Below are 20,898 nucleotides of genomic sequence, written 5' to 3' on the forward strand. Positions count from 1 at the left end.
ACCTCTTCTCATAATATTTTCAATTTTCTGAGTAGAGTCCATCTTGGTCTTGACCACATTCATCAATTGATTTGGCTAAAAATGTATTTAGGCAACTCTGGGGTAGAGAATCGTCCCTCATATAATTGTCCACATAGGCATTTATTCGAGTATAGTTCCACATTAGTGTACCCAAATCCACTTTCCTAACCAATGTTGGTCAGAAAAGAAAATTTGATATACTATTGAATTTGAAACTCCCAAGAGAATATTGGTTGGGAACGTAGATGTGGGATTTACATCTACATGCCATAAACTCCGAAATATCAAATTGTGGCAGAAACATGAAAAATCACGAATATTAATTTTTTTGATCGTTATTGAATTATACTATGATGAAAAAATATAAACTTTATATTATTATTATTATTATTATTATTATTATTATTATTATATTATTATTATTATTATTATTATTATTATTATTATTATTATTATTATTATTATTATTATTATTATTATATTATTATTATTATTATTATTATTATTATTATTATTATTATTATTATTATATTATTATTATTATATTATTATTATTATTATTATATTATTATTATTATTATTATATTATTATTATATTATTATTATTATTATTATTATTATTATTATTATTATATTATTATATTATTATTATTATTATTATTATTATTATTATTATTATTATTATTATTATTATTATTATTATTATTATTATTATTATTATTATTATATTATTATTATTATTATTATTATTATTATTATTATTATTATTATTATTATTATTATTATTATTATTATTATTATTATTATTATTATTATTATTATTATTATTATTATTATTATTATTATTATTATTATTATTATTATTATTATATTATTATTATTATTATTATTATTATTATTATTATTATTATTATTATTATTATATTATTATTATTATTATTATTATTATTATTATTATTATTATTATTATTATTATTATTATTATTATTATTATTATTATTATTATTATTATTATTATTATTATTATTATTATTATTATTATTATTATTATTATTATTATTATTATTATTATTATTATTATTATTATTATATTATTATTATTATTATTAGTATTATTATTATTATTTATTATTATTATTATTATTATTATTATTATTATTATATTATTATTATTTATTATTATTATTATTATTATTATATTATTATTATTATTATATTATTATTATTATTATTATTATTATTATTATTATTATTATTATTATTATTATATTATTATTATTATTATTATTATTATTATTATTATTATTATTATTATTATTATTGTTATTATTATTATTATATTATTATTATTATTATTATTATTATTATTATTATTATTATTATTATGATTATTATATATTATTCTTATTATTATTATTATTGTATTATTATTATTAGTATTATTATTATTATTATTATTATTATTATATTATTATTATTATTATTATTATTATTATTATTATTATTAGTATATTATTATTATTATTATTATTATTATTATTATTATTATTATTATTATATTATTATTATTATTATTATTATTATTATTATTATTATTATATTATTATTATTATTATTATTATTAGTATTATTATTATTATTATTATTATTATTATTATTATATTATTATTATTATTATTATTATTATTATTATTATTATTATTCTTATTATTATTATTATAATTATTATTATTATTATTATTATTATTATTATTGATACCTGAAAGAGGTGTTTTAAAATCAGCTTCTTCGTTTCCTGCTCATCGACTGATCTTTGGTTTATTATTCAATTGTTCCGTTCTGAAGGCTGTTGTTCTGCGTAACTATGTCAAAACCACATTGCTCCACCATTTCATAGTCGTTGTTAGGCTGCCCGAGGCAATCTTTGATGTTCCTGCATAAATTGATTCATGATTTGTGGGAGCAAACTGTGAAAAGAAAATCGCATCTTTCACTTTTGAAAGTGTTAGATGTATTCTTGACCGAGGGAAATCGTCTTGCATGAAATGAAATGAAAAGGACTATATGTTGACTCCTCCACTCGCATCCGTTTGAAGCGGTTGCAGTAGAAATTCATACAAAAAATATATATCTCTTTTCACTTTGTACTCTCGTTTGCAATAGACGTACCTCTACAGTATTATATCGGATGTTAATAACGTAGATAATATTACATTTATGATGTAGACAAAATGTCTACATCAAGGCATATGACAATTTTTTCTAATGTGAGTAATATTTATTTGCCTTTAAAAAGCTCTTGATGATGCTGATTATGACCGTTGAGAACAATATTGAAAGTAACAATTGCTCTCCGGAAAAGAAAGCAGTGTTGCCCCTGATCAAAATATTGGGTCATTCTGTTCTCAAAGTACAAGATCTACTTGGAAGAGAATAGATTTTCGATTATTTCATTAAAAAATATTAATCGGAGTTGAATTAACATGTTTTCACATGTTGTAGAGTCGGATGACCAAATAAAAAGCGTTCTCTCTCTAAATAAATCTCAATTTTTCTCACACGACAAAAAATATGATAAAGATTTAAAGTCGTACTGTATTATCGGACGGCCGATCACCTGAGGATTTAAAAACCCCTCTCATTAATTTGGGATATAAATGTTGCAGAGTTAAAGCAATTTTAAAAGCGCGTGATTTTTTCGAAGATACGAATTTTATTGTTTACTTCAAGAGAGGTACTGTTAATCTCAAAAGAAGGCCAGAAACAAAGTGATACAATGTCATAGATGCCAGATGCATGGCCATGACGACAGTAACTACAATGTAAATCCCAATTATGCCAACTGTGCCAGCAAACATTTAACTACTATTTGCCCAAATGCAAATAAAAATAAATGCGCACAAGGCAACTTTTGAAGGATGTCCCAATAGGAAAATGTATTTGGAAATCAAAGAACCTTTTAATAACCCCAATAAAAACATTTAAAAAAAACGACTTTCAACATTTCAAATGAAGATTTTGTGAACTGGGACAAAAATCATATAGTCAGTTGAAGCATAAAAGCGATAAACTTTATATGTCTCTAAAGAATTTTGTTCAACACCCTCCGGCTAATGTGTAGACTCAGTCATTCGGCAACACTACAACTGCAAATATTATAAGCTCTCCATTACCTACTAATAACAACGAAGTAGCCAAAAAAATTTATTCTCCGAGAGAGAAATTACGTCTCTTACGTTTATTATTATTAGTGAACTACCAGATTGTAAAAATAAACAAGAACAATTTAATGTTATTGCTCAGTTAGCAATTAAGTATTTATTGAACTCATATTAATTAAGGTATGATATCTATCTATATATATAAATGTAAGTTGTGTTAGTTACTACGCTTATAACTCAATAACCTCTGATCTGATTTTAACGATTCATACAAATTTGAAATAGTCTCTTTTCCGAAAAGGATAATATTCAAAAAAAACGCGTAAAAATGTGATATATTAACATTTTCATTTTGACTTCTGAAATGTACAATCGTAATGTTTTATTTTGTATGTTTTTTTTTCTATTTTGACTTACTTTTTTCGAATGTACATTTGTAGTGTTTTTTATAATATTTTTTTTTCTTTTTGATTCCAATATTAATACCAATTTATTTAATTGACTCGATTTCTTTAGAACTGAAATAGAAGCCGGGTTACATTGAAGTGCAGTACCAAATTATGTGGTGGCGAAACGAAATAGATGTTATCGAAATAATTTAACGCGGTCACACCAGAGTATTGCTAAAAATCTTGAAAAAAGAGATCTCATTGCAAAAATTCTCAAATCGGGGAAAAAATACGCAAGGTATAACTAAAGAACGACTTGACAATTCATACAATTTTGGAATGGTATCCAATAAAAATATTAATAAAAAATCTTTTTGGTGTGATTTTTTTCAATTTGACATACTATATTGAAGTGAACATTTTTATTGCCTTGAAATCTGAATGAATAATATTTAAAATAAAATGAGTGACCTACGTGGACCTACTTCTTTCATATGACAATAATCCGCCCAATGAGAACTCAAAATGCAATTCACTGGAACTGCAGTCAGTGAAATACCGAATATAAAGAGTGCAAAATGATAGAGCGAATTGGACATTTAGGAAAAAAGAAAGAAATTCTTCCTAAACTTTCAAGATGTCTTAAATCGCTTTTGCAGGTCATGATATATGACCCCCGGATAAGGGTACAACCCTATTTCAAGTATTGTTTACATTTTAACCACATTTTTCTCATACTCATTTTACCAAAAGTCGGTAATTTGATAAGAAACAATCCTCGCAAAATATGATCATGTCTTCGACATTGGCCTTCGACATTTTTTTTCATTTTTGGCCTTTATTTGGAATCGTTGTTTCTAAGGGTGTAAAAAACCTCTTCTCATAATATTTTCAATTTTCTGAGTAGAGTCCATCTTGGTCTTGACCACATTCATCAATTGATTTGGCTAAAAAATGTATTTAGGCAACTCTGGGGTAGAGAATCGTCCCTCATATAATTGTCCACATAGGCATTTATTCGAGTATAGTTCCCACATTAGTGTACCCAAATCCACTTTCCTAACCAATGTTGGTCAGAAAAGAAAATTTGATATACTATTGAATTTGAAACTCCCAAGAGAATATTGGTTGGGAACGTAGATGTGGGATTTACATCTACATGCCATAAACTCCGAAATATCAAATTGTGGCAGAAGAACATGAAAAAATCACGAATATTAATTTTTTTTGATCGTTATTGAATTATACTATGATGAAAAAATATAAACTTTATATTATTATTATTATTATTATTGTTATTATTATTATTATTATTATATTATTATTATTATTATTATTATTATATTATATTATTATTATTATTATTATTATTATTATTATTATTATTATTATTATTATTATTATTATTATTATTATATTATTATTATATTATTATTATTATTATTATTATTATTATTATTATTTTATTATTATTATATTATTATTATTATTATTATATTATTATTATTATTATTATTATTATTATTATTATTATTATTATTATTATTATTATTATTATTATTATTATTATTATTATTATTATTATTATTATTATTATTATTATTATTATTATTATTATTATTATTATTATTATTATATTATTATTATTATTATTATTATTATTATTATTATTATTATTATTATTATTATATTATTATTATTATTATTATTATTATTATTATTATTATTATTATTATTATTATTATTATTATTATTATTATTATTATTATTATTATTATTATTATTATTATTATTATTATTATTATAATTATTATTATTATTATTATGATACCTGAAAGAGGTGTTTTAAAATCAGCTTCTTCGTTTCCTGCTCATCGACTGATCTTTGGTTTATTATTCAATTGTTCCGTTCTGAAGGCTGTTGTTCTGCGTAACTATGTCAAAACCACATTGCTCCACCATTTCATAGTCGTTGTTAGGCTGCCCGAGGCAATCTTTGATGTTCCTGCATAAATTGATTCATGATTTGTGGGAGCAAACTGTGAAAAGAAAATCGCATCTTTCACTTTTGAAAGTGTTAGATGTATTCTTGACCGAGGGAAATCGTCTTGCATGAAATGAAATGAAAAGGACTATATGTTGACTCCTCCACTCGCATCCGTTTGAAGCGGTTGCAGTAGAAATTCATACAAAAAATATATATCTCTTTTCACTTTGTACTCTCGTTTGCAATAGACGTACCTCTACAGTATTATATCGGATGTTAATAACGTAGATAATATTACATTTATGATGTAGACAAAATGTCTACATCAAGGCATATGACAATTTTTTCTAATGTGAGTAATATTTATTTGCCTTTAAAAAGCTCTTGATGATGCTGATTATGACCGTTGAGAACAATATTGAAAGTAACAATTGCTCTCCGGAAAAGAAAGCAGTGTTGCCCCTGATCAAAATATTGGGTCATTCTGTTCTCAAAGTACAAGATCTACTTGGAAGAGAATAGATTTTCGATTATTTCATTAAAAAATATTAATCGGAGTTGAATTAACATGTTTTCACATGTTGTAGAGTCGGATGACCAAATAAAAAGCGTTCTCTCTCTAAATAAATCTCAATTTTTCTCACACGACAAAAAATATGATAAAGATTTAAAGTCGTACTGTATTATCGGACGGCCGATCACCTGAGGATTTAAAAACCCCTCTCATTAATTTGGGATATAAATGTTGCAGAGTTAAAGCAATTTTAAAAGCGCGTGATTTTTTCGAAGATACGAATTTTATTGTTTACTTCAAGAGAGGTACTGTTAATCTCAAAAGAAGGCCAGAAACAAAGTGATACAATGTCATAGATGCCAGATGCATGGCCATGACGACAGTAACTACAATGTAAATCCCAATTATGCCAACTGTGCCAGCAAACATTTAACTACTATTTGCCCAAATGCAAATAAAAATAAATGCGCACAAGGCAACTTTTGAAGGATGTCCCAATAGGAAAATGTATTTGGAAATCAAAGAACCTTTTAATAACCCCAATAAAAACATTTAAAAAAAACGACTTTCAACATTTCAAATGAAGATTTTGTGAACTGGGACAAAAATCATATAGTCAGTTGAAGCATAAAAGCGATAAACTTTATATGTCTCTAAAGAATTTTGTTCAACACCCTCCGGCTAATGTGTAGACTCAGTCATTCGGCAACACTACAACTGCAAATATTATAAGCTCTCCATTACCTACTAATAACAACGAAGTAGCCAAAAAAATTTATTCTCCGAGAGAGAAATTACGTCTCTTACGTTTATTATTATTAGTGAACTACCAGATTGTAAAAATAAACAAGAACAATTTAATGTTATTGCTCAGTTAGCAATTAAGTATTTATTGAACTCATATTAATTAAGGTATGATATCTATCTATATATATAAATGTAAGTTGTGTTAGTTACTACGCTTATAACTCAATAACCTCTGATCTGATTTTAACGATTCATACAAATTTGAAATAGTCTCTTTTCCGAAAAGGATAATATTCAAAAAAACGCGTAAAAATGTGATATATTAACATTTTCATTTTGACTTCTGAAATGTACAATCGTAATGTTTTATTTTGTATGTTTTTTTTTCTATTTTGACTTACTTTTTTCGAATGTACATTTGTAGTGTTTTTTATAATATTTTTTTTTCTTTTTGATTCCAATATTAATACCAATTTATTTAATTGACTCGATTTCTTTAGAACTGAAATAGAAGCCGGGTTACATTGAAGTGCAGTACCAAATTATGTGGTGGCGAAACGAAATAGATGTTATCGAAATAATTTAACGCGGTCACACCAGAGTATTGCTAAAAATCTTGAAAAAAGAGATCTCATTGCAAAAATTCTCAAATCGGGGAAAAAATACGCAAGGTATAACTAAAGAACGACTTGACAATTCATACAATTTTGGAATGGTATCCAATAAAAATATTAATAAAAAAATCTTTTTGGTGTGATTTTTTTCAATTTGACATACTATATTGAAGTGAACATTTTTATTGCCTTGAAATCTGAATGAATAATATTTAAAATAAAATGAGTGACCTACGTGGACCTACTTCTTTCATATGACAATAATCCGCCCAATGAGAACTCAAAATGCAATTCACTGGAACTGCAGTCAGTGAAATACCGAATATAAAGAGTGCAAAATGATAGAGCGAATTGGACATTTAGGAAAAAAGAAAGAAATTCTTCCTAAACTTTCAAGATGTCTTAAATCGCTTTTGCAGGTCATGATATATGACCCCCGGATAAGGGTACAACCCTATTTCAAGTATTGTTTACATTTTAACCACATTTTTCTCATACTCATTTTACCAAAAGTCGGTAATTTGATAAGAAACAATCCTCGCAAATATGATCATGTCTTCGACATTGGCCTTCGACATTTTTTTTCATTTTTGGCCTTTATTTGGAATCGTTGTTTCTAAGGGTGTAAAAAACCTCTTCTCATAATATTTTCAATTTTCTGAGTAGAGTCCATCTTGGTCTTGACCACATTCATCAATTGATTTGGCTAAAAATGTATTTAGGCAACTCTGGGGTAGAGAATCGTCCCTCATATAATTGTCCACATAGGCATTTATTCGAGTATAGTTCCCACATTAGTGTACCCAAATCCACTTTCCTAACCAATGTTGGTCAGAAAAGAAAATTTGATATACTATTGAATTTGAAACTCCCAAGAGAATATTGGTTGGGAACGTAGATGTGGGATTTACATCTACATGCCATAAACTCCGAAATATCAAATTGTGGCAGAAACATGAAAAAATCACGAATATTAATTTTTTTGATCGTTATTGAATTATACTATGATGAAAAAATATAAACTTTATATTATTATTATTATTATTATTATTATTATTATTATTATTATTATTATTATTATTATTATTATTATTATCATTATTATTATTATTATTATTATTATTATTATTATTATTATTATTATTATTATTATTATTATATATTATTATTATATTATTATTATTATTATTATTATTATTATTATATTATTATTATTATTATTATTATTATTATTATTATAATTATTATTATTATTATTATTATTGATACCTGAAAGAGGTGTTTTAAAATCAGCTTCTTCGTTTCCTGCTCATCGACTGATCTTTGGTTTATTATTCAATTGTTCCGTTCTGAAGGCTGTTGTTCTGCGTAACTATGTCAAAACCACATTGCTCCACCATTTCATAGTCGTTGTTAGGCTGCCCGAGGCAATCTTTGATGTTCCTGCATAAATTGATTCATGATTTGTGGGAGCAAACTGTGAAAAGAAAATCGCATCTTTCACTTTTGAAAGTGTTAGATGTATTCTTGACCGAGGGAAATCGTCTTGCATGAAATGAAATGAAAAGGACTATATGTTGACTCCTCCACTCGCATCCGTTTGAAGCGGTTGCAGTAGAAATTCATACAAAAAATATATATCTCTTTTCACTTTGTACTCTCGTTTGCAATAGACGTACCTCTACAGTATTATATCGGATGTTAATAACGTAGATAATATTACATTTATGATGTAGACAAAATGTCTACATCAAGGCATATGACAATTTTTTCTAATGTGAGTAATATTTATTTGCCTTTAAAAAGCTCTTGATGATGCTGATTATGACCGTTGAGAACAATATTGAAAGTAACAATTGCTCTCCGGAAAAGAAAGCAGTGTTGCCCCTGATCAAAATATTGGGTCATTCTGTTCTCAAAGTACAAGATCTACTTGGAAGAGAATAGATTTTCGATTATTTCATTAAAAAATATTAATCGGAGTTGAATTAATATGTTTTCACATGTTGTAGAGTCGGATGACCAAATAAAAAGCGTTCTCTCTCTAAATAAATCTCAATTTTTCTCACACGACAAAAAATATGATAAAGATTTAAAGTCGTACTGTATTATCGGACGGCCGATCACCTGAGGATTTAAAAACCCCTCTCATTAATTTGGGATATAAATGTTGCAGAGTTAAAGCAATTTTAAAAGCGCGTGATTTTTTCGAAGATACGAATTTTATTGTTTACTTCAAGAGAGGTACTGTTAATCTCAAAAGAAGGCCAGAAACAAAGTGATACAATGTCATAGATGCCAGATGCATGGCCATGACGACAGTAACTACAATGTAAATCCCAATTATGCCAACTGTGCCAGCAAACATTTAACTACTATTTGCCCAAATGCAAATAAAAATAAATGCGCACAAGGCAACTTTTGAAGGATGTCCCAATAGGAAAATGTATTTGGAAATCAAAGAACCTTTTAATAACCCCAATAAAAACATTAAAAAAAAACGACTTTCAACATTTCAAATGAAGATTTTGTGAACTGGGACAAAAATCATATAGTCAGTTGAAGCATAAAAGCGATAAACTTTATATGTCTCTAAAGAATTTTGTTCAACACCCTCCGGCTAATGTGTAGACTCAGTCATTCGGCAACACTACAACTGCAAATATTATAAGCTCTCCATTACCTACTAATAACAACGAAGTAGCCAAAAAAATTTATTCTCCGAGAGAGAAATTACGTCTCTTACGTTTATTATTATTAGTGAACTACCAGATTGTAAAAATAAACAAGAACAATTTAATGTTATTGCTCAGTTAGCAATTAAGTATTTATTGAACTCATATTAATTAAGGTATGATATCTATCTATATATATAAATGTAAGTTGTGTTAGTTACTACGCTTATAACTCAATAACCTCTGATCTGATTTTAACGATTCATACAAATTTGAAATAGTCTCTTTTCCGAAAAGGATAATATTCAAAAAAACGCGTAAAAATGTGATATATTAACATTTTCATTTTGACTTCTGAAATGTACAATCGTAATGTTTTATTTTGTATGTTTTTTTTTCTATTTTGACTTACTTTTTTCGAATGTACATTTGTAGTGTTTTTTATAATATTTTTTTTTCTTTTTGATTCCAATATTAATACCAATTTATTTAATTGACTCGATTTCTTTAGAACTGAAATAGAAGCCGGGTTACATTGAAGTGCAGTACCAAATTATGTGGTGGCGAAACGAAATAGATGTTATCGAAATAATTTAACGCGGTCACACCAGAGTATTGCTAAAAATCTTGAAAAAAGAGATCTCATTGCAAAAATTCTCAAATCGGGGAAAAAATACGCAAGGTATAACTAAAGAACGACTTGACAATTCATACAATTTTGGAATGGTATCCAATAAAAATATTAATAAAAAAATCTTTTTGGTGTGATTTTTTTCAATTTGACATACTATATTGAAGTGAACATTTTTATTGCCTTGAAATCTGAATGAATAATATTTAAAATAAAATGAGTGACCTACGTGGACCTACTTCTTTCATATGACAATAATCCGCCCAATGAGAACTCAAAATGCAATTCACTGGAACTGCAGTCAGTGAAATACCGAATATAAAGAGTGCAAAATGATAGAGCGAATTGGACATTTAGGAAAAAAGAAAGAAATTCTTCCTAAACTTTCAAGATGTCTTAAATCGCTTTTGCAGGTCATGATATATGACCCCCGGATAAGGGTACAACCCTATTTCAAGTATTGTTTACATTTTAACCACATTTTTCTCATACTCATTTTACCAAAAGTCGGTAATTTGATAAGAAACAATCCTCGCAAAATATGATCATGTCTTCGACATTGGCCTTCGACATTTTTTTTCATTTTTGGCCTTTATTTGGAATCGTTGTTTCTAAGGGTGTAAAAAACCTCTTCTCATAATATTTTCAATTTTCTGAGTAGAGTCCATCTTGGTCTTGACCACATTCATCAATTGATTTGGCTAAAAAATGTATTTAGGCAACTCTGGGGTAGAGAATCGTCCCTCATATAATTGTCCACATAGGCATTTATTCGAGTATAGTTCCCACATTAGTGTACCCAAATCCACTTTCCTAACCAATGTTGGTCAGAAAAGAAAATTTGATATACTATTGAATTTGAAACTCCCAAGAGAATATTGGTTGGGAACGTAGATGTGGGATTTACATCTACATGCCATAAACTCCGAAATATCAAATTGTGGCAGAAACATGAAAAAATCACGAATATTAATTTTTTTGATCGTTATTGAATTATACTATGATGAAAAAATATAAACTTTATGGGTTCTCTAACTAACAATTTAAATGACAAAAATAAATTAATATTTCACGTGTGTAAAAAAGCAATTATCTTTGACTATTTTGAAATCATTCCGCCCTCAATTATGAGGTGAACAAAACTAAATACCACGCAGCACGGTATTCTTAACATTGGAAATTCAATACCAAAAATTTAGCTGAGTTTTCACATGGGGCTATTATAGAAGTTCTATATCATACAGGTTTTTAACACTCAATTATAGCCTTAGGCTGAAAAAGAAGATCAGGCTATTCAAAATATATAAAACCGACGGTAGATTATTATCTATTATAATTTTTCCCATGAATGTTTATTTCTATTTAGAAATTACTATGGAGTTATTTTACTTATAACAAAACTTTATGCCGCTTACATAATTCTATAATGCTTAAAATAATATGCATTAAAGACTAAAAGTAGGGGTCGGCAACGCGGACCGGGCCAGCTAGTTTTTAAATATTATATTCTGGAACTGCCGCAGTATCCCCAGCAGTCCGCTGGCATTGCAATTTAATACCCATCCAAATGTATGTCAATAGGAAAAAATGAAATATCGATACAACTTGCATCCGATTTAAGTGAGTCGCATAGCTATTACATTGTGAAACCAAATCCATTTTAGAATTAAAGAACAAAACAAAATATAATAAAATGTGTCCATCGCACTTCCATCTCAATCGGATGTCGATAGATTTAATTTAAACAGCATTTTATTCGATCTGGAACACGGCGGAACAAAGGTCGTGGCTTACGCCGACGATGTGGTCCTGCTGATTGCTGGACAATTTCCGCAAACTGTTTCGGATCTTATGCAGAGAGCTCTAGTTAAACTAACCAGATGGGCGCGTTGGAATGGTTTAGGCGTGAACCCATCCAAAACTGAGCTCGTACTCTTTACAAGGAGGCGGAAAATACCTGTCTTCTCTCTGCCAATGCTGGACGGTGTAATTCTAAGCCTTTCTTCGGAAGCAAAATATCTCGGTACTATCCTAGACCAGAAACTAAGCTGGAAGAGGAATATCGAGGAGCGAGCGAAGAAGGGCTTAAATGCACTTTACTCCTGCAAAAACTCCATAGGAAAGAGTTGGCGGCTTAAAGCCCATATTATCCGATGGATATATGAGTCAGTCGTCCGACCAATCCTAACTTATGGGGGACTTGTTTGGTGGCATTCCTTAAGGAAAACCACCTTCAGTAAGAATATTGATAAAGTTCAAAGAGTTGCATCGCTACTAATTACAGGTGCGGTCAGGAGCACGCCACAATCCGCTCTAGATACCCTACTCAATTTAAAGCCGCTAGGCTTATTTGTAGAGGAACTAGCTGCTAGGTGTGCCCTGCGACTTAATGAACTGGGACAATGGCGGAGTCAATCCTTCGGACACTCTGTCATTCTTAAGGCTATAGCTAGTGACTATATACTCCTTAGGCACAGCTTTGAATTACTCGACATCCGCATACCAAACAGGGATATCTGGTCCCGTGGCACTCCATCTTTTAACGGTATAGCTGTCTATACTGATGGTTCAAAGATGGAAAGTGGAACGGGGGCTGGAGTCTACTGTGAAAGTTTAAGTATCCAAAGATCCTTCAGGCTAAACAGCGATTGTAGCGTTTTTCAGCAGAAATTTTTGCTGTCAGAATGGCCATAGAGCTGTTGGAAAACAGATTCAATGAACGGGATGGACCGGTGACTATATATGTCGATAGTCAAGCGGCCCTAAAAGCTCTAAATTCTTTTATAATCAAATCTATGGCTGTTCTGGAGTGCAAGAATGCCCTGGAAAAGGTTAAGTCGGTTGTCAAGCTCTGTTGGGTTCCTGGACACTGCAACATATCTGGCAATGAATTTGCCGATGAATTGGCCAGTTTTTGGCAAATTTTTTGCGTGAAAAAAGCTTACTGAGTCATCTTCTTCTTCTTCTATATATATAAAAATCAATTGTTGTTTGTTGGTAATGGAATCAGTTAAAAACGGCTGGACCGATTTGCATAATTTTTAAAGAAAAAAATATTGACCACGCCTACTTTTACGCCCACTATCTTGATTTATCTAAAACCTTTATATTTGCCAGATAATGAAGATATCGGTTTGAAAATTATTACACGAAATACTGTTGACTTTCCCTCCAAACTTAGGAATTAATTTGGGCGCTAGGGAACTGACCACGCGGAATCTATCTATATATATAAGGAAGATGTGTTAGTTACTACGCTTATAATTCAAGAACCGCTGATCTGATTTTAACAATTTACACCAATTCGGAATTGTCTCTTGGCAGAACCAGTAGCGATTTCGGATGCTTTGGATTTATGCAACTTTGAAGAAGTGTTTACAGTGACAGATGTTGATTCACAGGTAAATATACTAAATTGTGGTCTTCAATGTTTGCATACAGTTGTTCCGATAAGAAGAAGATTTTATAAGAATAATAATAGTGATTGGTTTAAATCTTCTGACATCCGTTATCATGTTTCCCTTAGGGATTCAGCATATAAGGCGTATCTTCAAAATAGGACTTTAGATAATTGGAGGAATTTTTGTCGTTGTCGGAACCGTGCTAAGAAAGTCATAAGGAGGTTGAAGTATATTGCTCACAAGGAATTGTTTATGAATAAAACCACAAAGGAAGTGTGGTCGATATTAAATAAGAATGGTTTGAGTGATGAGGAATGTGAAGTTGAAAATGTGGATGTTGAGATGTTGAATTCTTGTTTTGTCTCCAATCAATCTATGGATGTCTGTTATATTTCTTGTGTTAGTTATGATGAAGTTATTGGCGCCTTTAATAAAATTAAGTCAAAAGCAGTAGGTTACAATGGCTTTAAACTTAAATTTCTTAAACTTGTTTTTCCATTTGTTGGTCCTTTTGTGCTTCATGTTGTGAATACGATTTTGACAGTGTCTGTGTTTCCTGAGCTCTGGAAAATTGCTAAAATAGTGCCTATTCATAAAAGTGGTGATTCTGATGAGTACAGACCCATATCAATAATGCCAATTCTTTCTAAAATGGTTGAATATGTATTGAAAGATCAAATGTTAGAATATATAAATGAGCATTCACTATTACACCAGAGTCAGTATGGATTTAGAAGTAATCGTAGCACAACATCTCTTCTGGTTGGATTGACTGACAATATAAGAAATTCTGTCAGTGCTAGTGATTGCTGTGTTTTATTATCACTTGATTTGGAGAAGGCATTTGACAGGATTAATCATGCCAATTTAATTAGTAAGTTACATCGTCTCTTCAATTTTTCGTCCTCGGCTTGTAAGTTAATGTTTTCTTACTTGTTCGGGAGAAAACAGTATGTCTCTGGTAAAAATGTTGTTTCCAATCTTCTTCCAGTGAGTTAGTTGTGTACCACAGGGATCTGTTCTTGGCCCTCTATTGTTCGTTATGTATGTTAATGATTTGCTGAGTTGTATTAATGGTAGGAACTGTATGTCGTTTGCATTTGCTGATGACATTCAAATTTTGTTTAAAGGAGAATATGTGTTTATGGATGTGTTGCAGTCGTCAATTGATTTTAATATTAATATGTTGGTAACTTGGTTGTCCTGTAACGGTCTCTCAATAAATACTCAAAAATCTAAAGTTATGTTTTTTGGGAACTTGCAAGAGGATTCAATTAGAGTTTCCATTTATAGGACGCCTATAAATGTTGTAGCTCGATGAAATGTCTTGGTTTGTTTCTTGATTCTGGTTTGGTGTTTGATGTGCATGTGAATTCTTTAGTGTCCAAAGTTAACTTTATTTTAAAGAAGTTGTACTGCTTGGACATAGTTTTGCCTAAGAAGATTAGAATTCAGTTGGTACATGCATTAATAATGCCTCACTTTTTATATTGTATTGAGATTTTTGGGGGTAGCTACGGTTTTGTTTTTCGTAAGTTAAAACTATTGTTTCATAGAGTAATGCGATATGTTTTTTGTGTCAAACGTCGTGATCATATATCTCCTTCTGTGAAAGAGTTTCTTGGTTGTTCGTTTGAGTGTTTTGTGAATTTAAGGTCAATGTTGTTCTTCTACAAACATTTTAAATTGAGGACATCTTCTACTCTTTTGGACCTTTTTAAGTTTTCGAGATCTGTAAGGAACCTGCAAATTGTTATACCACGCTTGACTCCTCTGTTGGAAAAATCCTTCTATGTAAGAATTGCTCGCATTTTCAACAATCTGCCACCTAATCTTAAGACATTCAATTCTTCCCTAAAATGTTATAGGCGTAAATTATATGCTCATTTCAATATTGTTTAAAATATATAGTTTTCTTGTGTTAATTTGTTTTTTTCCTTGCATAGTTGATTTATCTAAATCTTCAATGAATTGTGATTTCTGCTAATTTTTTTTTGTTATTTTTTTAATGTTATTGTTAAGATTAAGGATGTTATGAATAGTTTTGAGTAGTCATGTATAGGAGTTCTTGGAACCATCAATCAATTGTTAATTTTATTCATTTTTTGTTAATTTGTTTTAGTGTTTAATTTTAAGTAATTCTTTTAGGATTAAGGATATTATAATAATTTTAGAGTAGTCATGTATAGAAGTTTTTTGAACCGTCCATGGCCCTGTTGGCTAAGTTTCTGTACTAATTGAAAATAAATAAATAAATAAATAAAAGGATAAAATCCAAAAAATGCCGTAAAAATGTGAAATTTTAACATTTTCATTTTGACTTTTGAAGTGTACAATAGTAATGTTTTATTTTGCATGATTTTTTTCCATTTTGACTTACTATTTCGGAATGTACATTTGTAGTGTTTTGTAGTTTATGGAGTGGCAGAACTGAAAAGATGGTGTCAAAATAATTTAACGTGGTCAAATCAAAATTGCTAAAAAATCAAAAAAGAGCATATTGCACTGCAAAAACTCTAAAATAGGGAATAACTGAGAACATTTTTTCAATGGAATCAAATTTCAAAATAATAGTAAGGACCAAACTTCATAAGGACCTTTAAATATTGGCTGTAAAAAACCAGTGAACAAGTTGAAGATTTTTTTTAAATTATTTTATTAGTTACTATGCTTATAACTCAAGAACGTTTTGACAGATTTTCACAATTCATACAACTTCGGAATGGAATCTTGCAAAAAAAAATTGCGTAAAATATGCCAATAAATATATAAAAGAAAAATCCTTTTGGCGTGAAATTTTTTCAATTTAAAAACTATATAGAAGTGTACATTTTTTATTGTTTTGAATTCTGAATGAATAATATCAAAAATGAAATAGTACGCAATAAGATGTTAAATGGCGATCTTTCATGTCTGAAATCGGCATTTAGCGTTCAACTCCAGGATTTACATCGTGCTTCAGCTGGAAGATGCGAACACAATTAAATAAACAAAAATAACCGACAAAACGTTATGGGGCTCATTTCAAAACGTGGACCCACCTACTTCTATCAAATGACAATAATCCGTCCAATGAGAACTCAATATGCAAAATTCATTGGGACTGCAATAAGTGAAATACCGAATATAAAGGGAAAAGGATTTCTATTCTTTCAGAAATTCTTCCTAAACTTTCACGATACCTTAAATCACTTTTGCAGTTCATGATATGGGCCATAACCCCCGGATAAGTATACAAACCGATTTCAAGTATATCTTACATTTTAACCATATTTTCATACTATTTTCGGCAAATGATGGTTATTTGGGAAGAAACCATCCATGCAAAAACTGATCATCATATGATTTAAGGAACCGGACATTTGTTTAATCGTCTTTGAATTATACTATGATAAAAGATATGAAAATTATGGGGTCTCCAACGCGCAATTTCAATGACAAATAATTCATATTACTTTAAAAACAAGTAAAAAAAATTATGTTCGGCCGGGCAGAATTATTACTATCATCCATCTAAGGGTAAAGGAAACATTTTTATACAAAAGTATCTAAATTCAAGCGTGTTTCACTTTAAACTTCATATACCAGTAAAATTAGTTCATAAATTCATTATTCTTCAACTAATTACAAATTTTTTTATATTTATTTATATTAAGCTCACAGGAATATTCGGAATATATAGGAATATATGTCCTGAATATATTGGTTATTAACCCCTGATTTAAATAACACCGCGTATTCTTTATTGTACATAGATTCCCTGGTTAAACGTTTTAGAATTTATGTCGTATATTTGATAGGTTGATGAGTTTGTAAACGAAAATATTGAGCGCAATGGCATCCCTTACTAATGGATTGTTGTTAGTCTATATGCGTTTTTTAATGTAAAGCAATATCTTCGTGTTTTTTAATCTGTCAAGATAAATGAACAAGTGTTGTTTGAAGGAAAAAGTACAAAACATTAAATTGCCGTGCATTAGTGTGCATAATTCAATATTTTTTTTTTTTTTGTGCCTTTTAATTTGTCGGCATGTTTGAATCAGTTTTCTTGTCCTCGAATATCTGATCACTCGTTTATATTTTATTGTTTCTTTATGTACCTAATCGGCGCAACCTAGACGAGTATGCTGACTACAGTTATGTTGATCCACTGGTCAATATCTAAATTGTGGTGTTCAATGTTTGCAAATCGTTCCGATTAGATGTGCATTTTGTAAAGTGATAATAACTGCAATTGTCTTCTGAAACTATGTGTATATGGTATACCTTTGCTTGATTATAAAGTTTTGACGTTAATAAAACCACACAAGTATGTTCAATATTAAAGAAAGAATAGTTTGTGTGCTGAGGAATGTAAAGTTAAGAATGTGGATGTTGGGAAGTTAAATGCTGGTCATGTTTCCAATTAATCTAATTAATTCTTGTGTTCCTCAATTCCACTACTGGTTGGACTTTTGATGGTTTTTCGTTTCGGATCCTTAGTTATAATCAGCGTTTAAAAGCCCTAACCTATAGAAATTAGCCTTAGCCTTAGAGTGCAACTGCAATTAAACGTTGGCAGCCATGGGAGCCAAAGTTGCACATGATCAGCTATTTAGCTCAGGGAAAAAAATTAAAAAAACAGTAAATTCGGCCGGGCCGAATTTTGAATACCCTCCATCATTTCGTTGAAAAATCATCAACCTTTGCTTCAACAATGGTTATTAAATATAAGTTAAATGTACCACATAAATACCTTGACAATTCACAGATGCGTGAGGCAGCAGATTTCCTTTCCACAACAGCATCCACATAAGGGACATTCAAATGTTTCTTCTTTCTGCAAAAAGTTTAAATTAAATACTTCGATAAACTATATATTTGAAACATTACTTACATCTTATTAGACATCACATATCTTTTTATTGGTTCTATAATAATAGAACATTCAATTTGGCTATCGCTCGTCGACAAATCATTTGTATTTACGACAGTGCGGTCCAAACTTACTCGCTGCCATAAACTATTCACATCTAAAATATGTGGACGACAGCGCAGACGCTTAAGCCTGTTTAGATCCAAAGTTGGAATAGGTTGCATTTTGGGTAAGTGAAAGGTGTCGTCAACAATGTCAACACTTTCGCTTTGAATAGATTGTTGACAATTTTTGCACTTCCGACATGTGTTTGTTACATTTACTTTAGTAAACGAATTAGATTTGTAATCCTTTGACCTTTCAATTGTTTTCTCTTCAAATTCATTATCATCATCGTCGTCATCGGAAATAGTCTTAACCAAACTAAATGTAGTCTGGTCAATATTTGCTAAAGTATTATCGCATGTTAAATTAATATAACAGTTCTGGAAATTAATACCTTTCATCGTTTCCAGGCATATTTCTTTGTGCACATCAAGACTTTCACCCACACTTTTTTTATTACTGGAAAAACATTCGGATATATCGTGTATAGAAATTGATTTGCCATCAAATATAAATGATTCTGTACATTTATAAGTTTCTCCAGAATGGATGGGCTCTAGAAACTTCATATTAGATTTAGTTCTACGATTAAATGCCGCTTTCCGTATTTCTTGAATACTTTCTGAAGTATTTTCAACATCATCTTTCATATCTCCCGATTTCATTATATCGCTTGTTAACATTTCGACACTATCGTCCCCATAAAGTGGTGGTGAAGATTCTTTTATATGATGTATATTTAAATCTTTATGACTGTCATTTATTGATTCATTGAATTTTGCATAATAATTTCTTTGCTCCGAATCGTTTTCACCCTCCGTAAATAAAACAGTTTGCCTTTTTTTCGCATTGGATGATAAAGGTGTTAAATGTATGGGTAATCTTTTGTGTGTACATTCATTATGAATTGAACTATTTGCAGTCTGTTCGTATGCCAAAAATTCAGTTATCGAATGATGCGGTGGTGTCATCGGCACAACATCGTCGCTTTGAGGTTCAGGAGGGATTTTCCTCAGTTTGAGTGGTAAAACTTTGGGTGTAACGTAACACTTCACGAGAACTCTTTTTCCGCACGCTGATTCTTTTATTACAGCTTCAGGACTGGTAATGTCTTCCACCTCATTAATTAAGAGTTCTCCATTGTCTTCACATTCCTCATTACAAGTATATATCTTCTTAGGATGCAATTCCTTCTCTGATATGTTTGTAGCATTATGTGGACCTTCCTCCTCTCTCCTTAATTCTGAAAAATCCTTATCGAGATTACAAATATTATGTGTATATGTGTTTTCCTTTGGTTCCCCATCATTGGGACTTATGTTTCCCACAAGTATATTTATCGAATTATCTAAATCCATGCCATGATATTCCATAATAGATTCATTAACATAATCGTTTTTGGGAATAATCTTTAGATGAGCAGGTCTGCAGCAAATTGATTTTTTATCCAAAGACTTTTCTACATTATCTGAGACATCTAATTCATTATTGGCGCTCATTTCATTCATAGTGTCATTATGTACCATATTATCTCCTTTAGTACGAGAATTAGCATTTTCATTTGCATCTTTCTCATGAAAGATGACATTGATGCTTTCATCTAAGATACGTGTATCAGTTATATTTTTGGTGTAACGTTCTGCTAATGTTTTATTTGCAACTAATCTGCCGTTCTCGGACGGCTCAAAATCAATACTTTCGTTTAAAATCCGAGTTCTTCTTGTTTTCTTTTGATTTCGGCTATAATTTTCTGATGACGTTGCTTTGTCAATTAGGTTACTACAAGTGTTCTAAAATA

The 20,898-nt window shown here is 29.5% G+C and overlaps 1 protein-coding gene across 2 annotated transcripts in view; it reads right to left on the minus strand.

The window, feature by feature from the left end:
- The window catches only part of LOC101887934 (uncharacterized), a 50,947-nt gene that overhangs the window by 10,169 nt on the left and 19,880 nt on the right, over positions 1-20,898 (minus strand). The window contains exons 6-8 of one of the 2 annotated variants that reach the window (XM_059126898.1): positions 19,495-20,890; positions 19,017-19,443; positions 18,876-18,959 (exon numbers count right to left, since the gene is read on the minus strand). In XM_059126898.1, the coding sequence (XP_058982881.1) occupies positions 18,876-18,959; positions 19,017-19,443; positions 19,495-20,890 (1,907 nt within the window). Of the gene's footprint in view, positions 1-18,875; positions 18,960-19,016; positions 20,891-20,898 lie in introns of both variants that reach the window. The other variant, XM_059126896.1, reaches the window with a different exon arrangement.

This window comes from Musca domestica, unplaced genomic scaffold (assembly GCF_030504385.1).
Source record: "Musca domestica strain aabys unplaced genomic scaffold, Musca_domestica.polishedcontigs.V.1.1 4, whole genome shotgun sequence".
NCBI classification, from domain to species: domain Eukaryota; kingdom Metazoa; phylum Arthropoda; class Insecta; order Diptera; family Muscidae; genus Musca; species Musca domestica.